At 33.5% G+C, this 12,750-nt stretch overlaps 1 protein-coding gene across 5 annotated transcripts in view; it reads left to right on the top strand.

Annotated features, from left to right (window-relative positions):
• The window catches only part of LOC135156324 (uncharacterized), a 30,881-nt gene extending 20,374 nt beyond the window's left edge, over positions 1-10,507 (top strand). For 3 of the 5 annotated variants that reach the window (XM_064108329.1, XM_064108327.1, XM_064108328.1), the window contains 3 exons: positions 3,422-3,506; positions 7,890-7,952; positions 9,502-10,507. In XM_064108329.1, coding sequence (XP_063964399.1) covers positions 3,422-3,506; positions 7,890-7,952; positions 9,502-9,670 — 317 coding nt within the window. In that variant the 3' untranslated portion in view covers positions 9,671-10,507. Of the gene's footprint in view, positions 1-3,421; positions 3,507-7,889 lie in introns of all 5 variants that reach the window. The other 2 variants (XR_010295426.1, XR_010295425.1) reach the window with 2 other exon arrangements.
• Positions 10,508-12,750: the final 2,243 nt, after the last annotated feature.

The following is a 12,750-nucleotide window of genomic DNA, read 5'->3' as shown; positions in this document are numbered from 1 at the left end:
GACCAAGTACCGTGTTGGCAGTTGTACTCTGCTAAGAAACCTGGCAGCATAAATGTTATTACAACTGAGAGAGGCATTTTTCTACAATACACAGATAATAATCATTTCAATGTAGTTGAATCTGTTAAGAGTCTTGGTAGTGATTCATCAAAGACCACAAAAACAAAACAAGATGTGAGTACAGCAGTAGATACACGAGTCAAACCAGTTGCACAGGGAAGATTCAATCAAGGTCATGAAAGATTTGGTTGTTCATCTGGAAAGCAATGTGTTGCTAATTCATTATCAGCTCTGTTGTACAGCAAAGTGAAAAATGCGGCTGATTGGAATAATGATGATTTGGATAGGATTTTGATCAACGGGGATGAATTGTATCGTAACATAAGGCAGTTTGTTTCACGCCAAGACGAATATTTATTGATTTCTGATCTACCAAAACTCTTGGAAGCCTATGATGAATTGTTCGAGATTGAATATCGTGAATCGATTCCTGGTTTGCTAGAAGGAGATGAATCAACTTTGGTGGACTCAATTTCATTGCCACTGAAACAAGCACTAGAGCAAGAGTTATGCAGTGATGTCAATGCTAGCTTTGTAACATTTTCTGGGAACACTTTTGTTGTCATATCTGCATTTGAATCTTTTTTTGTATTTGATTCTCATTCAAGAAACTCAAGAGGCTTACTCATAGATGATGGCTTTAGTGTAGTACTAGAAAGTCCAAGCTGGCAAGGTGTTCACAAGCATTGTATGAGGTTGGCAAGGACGTTGGGTTGCTCTGAATATACGCAATATGAAATCACAGGTGTTATTGCAAGAACAATTTCCGGCAAGAATGAGACATTGAATGGTCGCTTTCAGTTACCTGGCATTTCATTGCCCCAAGATCCATTACCGAGTGACAATGCAATACACGTAGAGAATGATATCTGTGATAATGTGGGAACAATAGAACAAAGTGTTTTTTCTGACAAATTAATTGATGAAGACGAGTTATTAAGTCCAGTTGATGAAGTGGATAACATAATCTTTTGTGATGAAAGCAATATGATAAAAGAAGCTTTAGAATCGACAACATGGACTATGAAAAGCTCCCCTGCAGACAAAGACATTAGTATGGAAAGTACTGATGCTAATGATTTTAATCGGTGTGCCAATGAGCCACAGAATTTAGAAAAAAATGGAAGTTGTAATCTGACAAGAAAACGAAAACTGGATACTTTGGAGCAAGAAATAGAAGCTAACATAGATGTTTGCCAAGTAACAAAGAAATTTAGATCGCAGGACATAAACAGAGACAGTTCTGTCCTTAAAGATGGAAATTCTAAGAGAACGGAAAATATCAATGAAAGAAATATTACTGACATGAAAAGTGATAGAAGCAGTACGAAAATGCAGAAAAGACGTAAAAGAAGTTGTACACAAAGAATGAAATACAAAAAGGAGTTTATGAGAAAAATTCGTGGTAGGGTATATGAAAACAAAGTAGAGGCTTGTGTCAAAGATGCAAATACACCTAAGAAAGGAAAAAAAGAGAGCAAAAAATCAAGATATCATGAAGATATTATCTGGAGAATGGAAAAAATTAACAAGGTCAAAGGAAACTACAAATACACATCTGATTCTGATTTTAAGGTAAAACAATGTGCTACCATGAAAAATCTGTATCAATCTAATTTGAAATATAAAACACGTCGACTTAATGCAAATAAAACAAGATATATGACAGATAAAGACTTCCAACAAAAAGTGAAAGAGACTATGAAAACCAGATATCAGAATGAAGAAAATTACAAGCAGAAAAAGAAAAATACCATGAGACACATGATTAAAGAAAAGTATGCAAAAGATTTGAAGTTCAGATATAAACAAAAGAATATCATGAGAAATAGATACCAGAATGAAGAAATGTACAAACAAAAACAAAAGAATATCATGAGACACATGCTTAAAGAAAAGTATGCAAAATATGAGCAGTTCAGACAAAAACAAAAGAATATCATGAGACACATGCTTAAAGAAAAGTATGCAAAAGATGAGCAGTTCAGACAAAAACAAAAGAATATCATGAGACACATGCTTAAAGAAAAGTATGCAAAAGATGAGCAGTTCAGACAAAAACAAAAGAATACCATGAAACACATGCTTAAAGAAAAGTATGCAAAAGATGCGCAGTTCAGACAAAATAAAAGGAATACCATGAAATTCATGTCTTTAAGGAGATATAAAAATAGACAATATAGACAAAGGAAATTGGCAATGTCAAAAGAGAAATATAGAAAAATCAAAAAGTTTAGAGAAAGTGTAATAAAACGAAATACTAAAAGAACTATTGCTAAAAAGGAAAAATTGTGTAAATTTAACAATGTAATCAAAGAATTTAGAGAAATTGTATCTCATGGTCCAGAATATGTATGTGCTGTATGCTTTAAACTTCTTTTTGAAAATCAAGTCAAGAAATGTGTAATTGATGATTATAAGTTTCAGATCTGTATTAGTACAAAGTATTTGCATGTTTGTAATTCAGAATGTAGAGGAGATTGTCCAGTAAAAACCTCAGCTAGATCATCTTTATGGATATGCTTTACTTGCCATAGAAAGTTGAAATCTGACAGAGTACCTGTAGAAGCAAACCTAAATAACTTGCAATTACATGAAATTCCAAAAGAACTTGCGAACTTAAACACATTGGAACAGCATTTAATAGCACTAAATATTCCCTTCATGAAATTGATGGCATTGCCTAAAGGTGGTCAAAACGGAGTTCATGGTCCAGTCGTGTGTGTCCCTTCAAATTCTTATGAAACTGTAGATATTTTACCAAGAGCACAATCAGAAGATCAGTTGATTCGTGTTAAACTGAAAAGAAAATTGTCTTACAAAGGTCATTACGAGTATAAATTTGTAAATAAAGAAAAACTGCTTTGTGCTTTGCATTATCTAAAACTAAATAACAAATATTATTCAAATATCACTGTGAATGAGGGATGGAAAAATTCAATGGAACGAAATGAAAATGATGATGAAACTGAAGAAGAACAGGAAAGCGAAATGAGTGCTGAGACTCAATTAAGAAATTATTGGAAAAATTATTGGAAAAAATGGAATGAAGATATTGACAGTATTTTGTCTAAGGACAAGAAAAATGATGAAAACTTCAGACAGAGTGCCAACGTGCCAAATACAAAATCAAACAAAAATGACATCAATGATGAAAAAAAAGACATCACTGACGAGGAAGACCGTTTCCATGGTTTGCATCTAGATTCATGTCTTCAACCAGTTGATATTGGACAGGAAATTCTTGATCAATATTTTGATGAAATAATATGCTGTGCCCCTTGTGAAGGAAAAAATCCTGTATCCGTTCTGCAAGATGAAACTAATGAAGCTAAATGTTTTCCTATATTGTTTCCCAAAGGTCAGCCGACGTACCATGATAGAAGGGAAGAGAGGATAACATTAGGACGTTATCTGCTGAACCGATTGATGCATGTTGACAACAGGTTTGCTCAAAATACAGATTTTATTTTTTATGCTCAGTATATCTATGAAATTCAACAAGTTTTGTCACAAGTGTCTATTGCATTGAGACAAAGTTGCAACAAAAAAGATGATTCCTCACCAATTACTGCCTCAGATTTGAGATGTCCTGAAAAAATTAAAAATGTTTTAAAATCAGACAAAGGATATAAATTTCTTAAGCAGATTCGAGGGACACCTCCTTACTGGCAGAAAACACAAAAAGATATTCTAGCAATGGTTCGACAGCTTGGAAAACCAACCTGGTTTGCTTCATTTTCTTGTGCTGATATGAGATGGCCAGAGATTATGAACACATTACTAAAACAGCAAGGAGATAGCAGAAAGTCAAGTACCTTAGATTGGGCACAAAAATGCAAGCTGATGAACTCAAATCCAGTAACATTAGCAAGGATGTTTGAGAAAAGATTTCATACTTTTCTTTATAAAGTCATTTTATCACCATCTGCTCCTATTGGGAACATCCAAGACTTTGCATACAGATATGAGTTTCAACAAAGAGGAAGTCCACATTGCCATATTTTGTTCTGGGTTGACGCCCCACAATTAGGAAAAGACAAAGATGAAGATGTTGTACAATTTATAAATAAGTATATTTCTTGTGTGACGCCTGATAAGGAAGACGATCCAGAATTGCATGAAATTGTTCGTTCTGTACAGCAACACAGTAAAACGCATTCTAAATCGTGCAGAAAAAAAGGAACGACTTGTAGATTTAATTTCCCGAGACCACCTTCAGAAAAGACGTTTATCATTAAAGTTAAAGATAGAAAAACAAACAAAAAGAAAAAGGGTGAAAATGGAGAAGATGATAGAAAAACAAACAAAAAGAAAAAGGGTGAAAATAATGAAGATGCTGAGAAAAAGGCTACAGAAAATGCAAAAGAATTGTTGAATTCTGTTAAAAATGCCTTGTCGGATGGAACTGAATATAATAGTACTAAAGAACTTTTTGATAAACTTGAAATTACACAAAGCCAGTTTGAAGAGGCACATCACGAGATTGCATCACAGGAAAGTGTGGTAATCAGAAGAAAGCCTGGCGATGTATGGATAAATCAGTATAACCCTAACTTATTGAGGTGTTGGAATGCTAACATGGACTTACAATATGTGACAAATGCCTATGCCTGTGTTATTTACATTGTGTCCTACATGTCAAAGGCAGAAAGAGAAATGGGAATGCTTTTAGAGCAAACAGTTTCTGAGATGAAAGATGGAAATAAAGATGCTAAAGAAAGTATGAAATCAGTCGGGCAAGTGTACTTGCAAAACCGCGAAGTATCCGCTCAAGAAAGTGTATTCCGTGTTTGCAGTCTAAGACTGAAAGAATGTTCTAGGAAAGTTGAATTTATATCTGTTGGTCCTGATCCCATAAGAATGAGTTTACCGTTAAATGTCATAAGAAACAGACCTGATTGTGATGATGATGAAGAAAATATTTGGTTTCCTAGCAAAATTGAGAGATACAAAGCTCGACCTAAAGATGCAATGTTCAAAAAGATGTGTCTTGCAACTTTTTGTTCTCAATATAGGATATTGACCGCTTGCCTTATGAAAAGCAAAGTGCACAAAAACATCTTTAAACTCAGAAATAATTTGGGATACATTCAAAGACGAACTCGTTCCAAAGATGCAGTCGTAAGATATCCACGATTCTCGTCCACCAGATCACCTGAAACGTATTTCATGAGTATATTGCAACTTTTTTTGCCACATTATATCGATGAGCAGTTGAAGCCTCCTGGGTTCAAAAGTTATGAAGAGTTCTATGAGACAGGTTGTGTAAAATTATCTGGAAATGACTTGCAAAGGGTTAGCTCAGTTATCAGTAATAACATGAAAAAATTTGAAATCAATGCAGATTCTATCGAACTGGCACAAGAGCATTTAGATCGTTTTGGTGTACCAGAAGATGCATGGGGCCTATTATGTCCTGAAAGTGAAGTACAGAGACTTGAACATCCAAACGTGTATGTTGATGCCGAAGACCAGGATGAAGAACTTGCTATGCCTGATCTTAAAGAATCCAAAAATAAAGAAAACTTTGCAGTGGAAATTAGGACTCATAAAATTTCTAAAGAAGATAGGCATTGTATCATTAGGTCATTGAATGAGAAGCAGAAAATTGTGTTTTATAAGATACGGCAGTGGTGTCTCGATAAAATAAATGGAAAACAAGTTGAACCCTTTCATGTATTTATCACAGGTGGAGCTGGCACTGGAAAAAGCCATTTAGTCAAATGCATATACTATGAATCAACACGTATATTAGCCAGAATGATGCATAATCCTGATGATGTCTCAGTGTTGAAAATGGCTCCCACTGGAGTAGCAGCTTATAATATAGATGGTCATACTATTCACAGTATTTTGTCTATTCCAGCTAATGCACAGATGCCTTAATACCAGCCATTAAGTGAAGAAAAAATAAGCATTCTTTGCAACAAGCTAATTCAGTTGCAAATTCTAATCATTGATGAAGTGTCCATGGTAAATCAAAAATTGATGTTTTATGTCCATAGTCGTCTACGGCAAATAAAACAATCACGAGATCAGACTGCTTTTGCTGGTGTTTCCGTTATTGCTGTTGGAGATATGTATCAATTACCTCCTGTCTTTGGAAGCCCTTTATATAAAGATACACTTGAAGGAGTGTTATGGAATGACAATTTTAAAAAAGTAGAACTTCAAGAAATTATGAGACAAAAAGACGATGCAAAATTTGCTCTTTTACTGAACAGATTAAGAGTAAAAAAACGAGATGATATTCTTTCTGATGAAGACCTTGCAGTGCTAAAATCCTGTGAAACTGGTGAAGAAAATGAAGACGCTCTTCATATTTATTCATGTAATAAGGAAGTAGATGAATGGAACAGGAAATTGTTGCATAAGAAATGTTCCAATGTGATATGCTTGAAAGCCGAAGACACAGAAAGAGACTCGAAGAAGGGAAGTACAGTTCGCGAAAAACCTGTCACACGTTGTAGAAGCCAATTACCCAGTTATTTATGGATTGCCATCGATGCAAGAGTCATGTTGGTCAAGAACATTGATGTTAGCAAAGGCCTTACAAATGGATGCTTTGGAAATGTTTGTGAAATAATTATGGACCAAACAAATTCTAAATATGTTTGCATCAGAGTAAAATTTGACAAGGAAAATGTTGGTATGCATTCCATTGAAAAATGTAACGAATTTCTGGGTAAGAAGTATTCAAGGAGACAGTTTCCATTGAAACTTGCTTATGGATGTACAATACATAAAGTACAAGGTTTGACCTTAGACAAAGCTGTGGTATCATTGAAAAGGACATTTGAGTCTGGTCAAGCATATGTTGGGCTTAGTCGTGTTTCTTCATTATCTGGCCTTACTATAGAAAATTTTGAATCTAAAAGCATACATTGTAATCCTGAAATCAAAGAAAGATTGGATAACATGAAACCATTTATTGAAAATTTGGAAGCTGAAAAGAGTGATAGTGATAAGTTCACTTTAATTTTGCACAATATACAAGGATTAAGACAACATTTTTTAGATCTTCGTTCCCAACAACAATTTATGAATGCAAACATAATTTGTTTGACTGAGACATGGATTAATGATGACAACATTTTAAATATTTTTATGGATGAACATAAATTCTACCATCAGCCACGTAGTCTTTCATACAATGAATCTGGAAATTCAGGCAAATTTAAAGACTTAACACACGGCGGCGTTGGAATGTATGTGAAGAAAATTGACACGAGCAGATTAAACATAAATGTGGATAATTTGGAGTTTATTGCAGTTCTTATTAGTAGATCTCCTTCTCTTGTTGTTTCAGTCGTATATCGACCTCCTTCTTATGATATTAATCATTTTTGTCAAAATTTGACTGATTTGATAAATGAACTGAATAAAAGATGCACAAGATGTATTATAACAGGTGATTTTAATGAAAATTTGATGAAAGGATCATCAAAGATACATCAGTTAATGTCTATGAATGGTTACAAACAGCATGTTATGAATCCTACAACAGAGAGTGGAACATTAATAGATCATGTTTACAGTAAGGGATTAGACTCATTAGAAGCTGAAGTCATTCCTGTGTATTATAGTTATCATGAAGCAATTCAAGTAATATTTTAGTTGACGTGAAATGAAATAAAAATACTCATGTACCCGTTTTCTATTGAATTTTGGAAGTGTTTACTTAAGATACATTATAGTAACATCCTAAATCAAGAAGCATTAATTTTGAGGCATGTAAAAAAAAATCATATTGAGTGTAATATGATTGTGAATGCAGTTTGTTAATGTATTAAAATATATTGACTGTTATTTATCGTACGATACAGATGTCAAAAGGGAGGAGAATGTTTATCTGATATCTTAGAAAAGCAAGAAGGAAAGAATAAAGGGTAAGTGTAGATTTAATTTTGTATTGATCAAATAGTTATGATTGCAAAATGAAAAATTTAACATATTTTGATAAATGAAAGTCTGCATAGATTATGAATAAAGGCAATTTTCAAAAGAGCTCTGCATTTATGAATACATTAATTAAAAAAAAAGGATATTCAACCAAGTATATTTAAATCAAGTTCAAAACATTACATTTCATGTAAAGGACATTATGACAATGCCTCCACCCACCAAAGGTGCTGCCAGAGACATTATGTTTTCGGGTTGTCCGTCCGTCCGTCCCACTTTCGTTCTCGCGATAACTTAAAAACCAGTCAACTAATCAACTTCATACTCGGCTCGAGGACACCTATCTGGGTGACGATGAGCTGAGTAGTTTTTGGGTCCAAAGGTCAAAGGTCAAAGGTCATAGAATTCAATAAAATACATAAGAAATAGACCTTTCTCACAAAAAATCAAAAACCCTTTGACAGATCAATTTCAAACTTGGCTCATGTGTGCATATACAAGTGACAATGAGCTGATAAGTTTTGGGGTCTCAAGGTCAAAGGTCAAGGTCATAACATTCAATAAAATACATAAAAAATAGACTATTCTTGTAATAACTCTTAAACCTTTTGACAGATCAACTTTAAACTTGGCTCATGTGTACATATACAATAGACGATGAGCTGATTAAATTTTTTGAATGTCAAGGTCAAAGGTCAAGGTCATAAAATTCAATAAAATACATCAAAAATAGACCGATCTCATGATAACTCCAAAACCCTTTAACAGATCAACTTCAAAACTGGCTCATGTGTGCATATACAGCTGACAATGATCTGAGTAGATTTTGGGTCTCAAGGTGAAAGGTGAAGGTCATAAAATTCAATAAAATGCATAAGAAATAGATTGTTCTAATGATAACTTTTAAACCCCTTGAAGGATCAACTTCCAACTTCTTTCATGTGTGCATATACAAGTGACAGTGATCTGTTCAGATTTTTGGTCTCAAGGTCACAGGATTCAGTGAAGTTTATATGTTATCTGACTAGATTCTCCAGTCGCAAGATCAAAGGTCTACTATTTTATACTTTATGGAAAGAGAAACTAGGATATATATTTCTCGTCTGGCAGTGGCGGAGGCGTACATTTCGACCGTGCGCAGTCAAAGATTCGTCTGGTTTCAAAATGCAATTACTACTGCAAAGATATTTTATTTTACAATACATGGTGTCATAAGAAGCATCAGTTTATTATTGCAACAGCAATTATCAAAAAGAAATGAAACAGAATTTGAATCTAGTTTGGAAGTGAAAGAAATGAAAACTTTCTACTAAGAATGTGCTTTTATTTTCAATGAATACAAAAATCTTGTAATTTATAATGACTACATGGTATACATCGACTCAGAAAAAAGGTAGTCCAAGGGGGAGGGGGTTATGGGACAAAGATATATAAGTGTATTGTGTAATAGTTCTTAATTTTCTTTACATACCATTTGCAGTTTCTGTAATACACTGTGTAATAATGTTGTTCTCTCAATGTTACTATTAAGTACAGGTACCAACAAGAACCCAAACACCAACAATGTGATAACTCCTCTTGGGGATTACTGCCTGACTTGCGGTTATTAGACCGCTTTTCATCTAATGATTTGGGACCATGTAGGAGTGTGCATAGTGTACAAAGCCATTCATTTATGCAGTTTCACTCCATTGGTTTGTATTGATGAAATTTATATCCAATCCCAATCGGTGCCATACAAGCCTGGTGTCTGTAAATGCTCCTGTGAGTAATGTGCTGACCAGGTTTATCCCTGAAATTGTTAGTGAACGGAGCAGCTGGAGGATCCCAGCCCTTGGTGATAAATGCTGGGTATTGTGGTGAATAATAATGTTTAATATCATCAAAACAATTGTCTACAAACAGGAAAAACAATTTAGAAATTTGTTTTATTGACAAGATTTGATGATGATAACTTATGAAATTTAGATAATTGAAAATGTGTCACAGATATGTAATCCCCTCTCACCCATATTTAGTGTTTGTCGTCCAGTTAATCATTTGTCGTCCAGTTTATCATTACTCTAAACAAAAGACTTTAATGAAGAACACACCTTCAAGACAAGGATTGACTAACTCCTCACTACTTGCGCACTTATTTCAAAGAAAAACGTTTATCAACCATAATCTGTCAGTCTCATTGGCTACCAGACAAATCGCCTGCCCACAAATGCTACAGGTCCTTGAAATTGTCAAAGAAAAGACCACTTAGAGGACATTGGCTCGTCTAAAATGTAACTGGACTCTGTGATGGGTCACTTTGTATAAATTTGTTTATTATCATCTGAACAATTTCAGCTTTCTTATCATTGCAGAATTTTTGTTTATTTTGATTTTCAACAGTTTTTTTAAATTATAGTTCACAATCTGCTTCATATGTAAACCCCAACTGAGATGTGCAATACAAAAAGAAATCAAAAGTAAATCAATGATTCAAGACTTATAAAAGCCATGTCCACCCCAAGAACAAATGGATTTGGACGAAAAGGGAAAAATCAAACGAACATGATTTATGCTGAAAATTTCATCAAAATTGAATGTTATGTCAGTTCAAAGTTTTTCTGTATTCAGCAAAACAGTTATATACACATCATGCTTTGTATGCAATTTAGAAAGTGATGACATCAAGTCACTATTTCTTTTGTATTTTTATTAGATAAAATATGAAATATTTCATTTTTTCCTCCTTAGGAAACAAACCAAGTTTGATTCTTTTCTCACATTCTTCATAAACCATTGATAAAACCTGTTGTGAAGAAATTAAGTGTATCTGTGTTATCATATTTTCAAAAACATGAAATTTTGTATGATTTATGTAATAAAATGCAAAAGAAGTAGTGAGTATGTGACATCATCAACTCATTGATTTGGACATGACCACGATTTGGTTATAACTGTTTTGTATAAGATAACCAATATTTTAAAATTACATTACTTTCTTATTTTCCATGCAATTTGTATTAAGTGTGTGACATAATGTTTCCTAGATTGTCCTCTTTTGGTTCAAATCAATTTTTGTTGGGGGTGGACTACTCCTTTAAGGAAAGTGTCTTAAATTGGTTACTTATGTTACATTTTTCTATTGTTTTATATTATCCATTTACTACTGTTTTATTTGTCACTGCACTTGAGTGTTTTGTGATTACCAATGTATTCAGATAATTGGAAATTCAGTTTTGCTGTTGTGATTCTTTTGTGAAATGGTGATTGAATGTAAAAAAGAAAATTTGCATCCATTTTAGATTTCAGTTCATATGTCTGCCTTTTGGAGAAACAGTTACCTGACTAGATTTCAAAGTGTGAAGATTGAAGGTCTATAGTGTTTTTTTGTTCATGGAAATAGAAAGTAAGAAATATTTTTCTGGTCGGGCAGTGGCGGAGGCATACATTTTGACCGTGCACAGTCGAGATTTATCTAGTTTTCAATGAGAATTGTGGCAACATCATTTTAATCACCAAAAAACATAGATTGTTTTGACTGAGTAAAAGTAGAAATAATGACACATTTATGAATTTTGGGAGAAAAGTTTATTTGATTTGTTTTGATCATTACAGCATTTTAAAGCCTGACAGTCATTTACATAATATTGCATAACTTGAGAACCACATATATGAATTTGATATGGAACAATGCAAAGCTTGTATGTAAATTGTGTTGAACCACTGTGTTGATGAGTTCTCAACATTGTCAGTTTTCACAGTTGATTTAACACCACAAAAAATTAAGCCAGTTATATTTAAAGAGATCTTCATTACCAATTGACCTGCGTGAATGGTAAAACATCCCACTATTCATAAAGGAAAGTTATTATTTTAGTTTCTCTTTATACATCAGTAACTGACATTGTCTAAAGCAAGCTAAAGAATTTTTATTCCTCTGCTCATCAAAAGTGGTTGCCGGTGGCATTATGTTTTGGATTATCCATCTGTTCGTCCATCCGTTCATCTGTCTGTTCATTCCATTTTTGTTCTCGCAGTAACTCAAAAACCATTTCACAGATCAACTTCAACTTGGATCATATATGCATTAGGTGCTCAAAATGATTTCACACATGCGTATGCATGTATGTATCGTTAGAAAAAAATTAATATTCATATTCTGTTGGTACATGATCTCATTATTTAGGGTTAACAGATCAAGGTCAAGGTCAGAAAGTTCAAGCAAGTACATAATAAATACTCTGTTCTTGCTACAACTCAAAAACAGTTTCATGGATTCACTTGAAACTTGAATCCTGTATGGAATGGCGGTGAAGAAGATCTCATCAGTTTAAAGGTCATGAGGTCAGAGGTCAAGTTCACAAAATTAAAAAAAAAATAGATAAAAATACTCATTTTTACTTTTACAATTTTGTAGATCATCTTGTAACTTTGATTGTGTATGCATCTGTAATGAATTTTTGCTTTTCGCTTAATGGACTTTTTGCAAAAAATATCAAACAACAAAAATGGTCTACCTCCACCAGGCCCCCCCCCCTCTTCCCAGTGAATTGTTAAACTAAGCATCACTTTTCTGTTTAGATGCAGTATTTTGCAATAATACATTATATGAATGAAACTTTATGTATGTAGTCTGTGTATGTATTTAGGATCCCTATGATATTGTAATAACAATGTAAGCCCAAGCCTTCAGGGCTTTGGGTAACAGTTAAAATGCTGTGAACCTTTTAATTTGATTATTATGAATTATTTGTTGATCATTGTTATTGTATTTATATTTTCTTTTTTATGTTCAGAAATCTGTCA

Source organism: Lytechinus pictus, chromosome 13 (assembly GCF_037042905.1).
Source record: "Lytechinus pictus isolate F3 Inbred chromosome 13, Lp3.0, whole genome shotgun sequence".
In the NCBI taxonomy this organism is placed as follows: Eukaryota; Metazoa; Echinodermata; class Echinoidea; order Temnopleuroida; family Toxopneustidae; genus Lytechinus; species Lytechinus pictus.
Note: the sequence above shows the minus strand (reverse complement) of the source record. Positions and strands in the feature narration are given on the sequence as shown.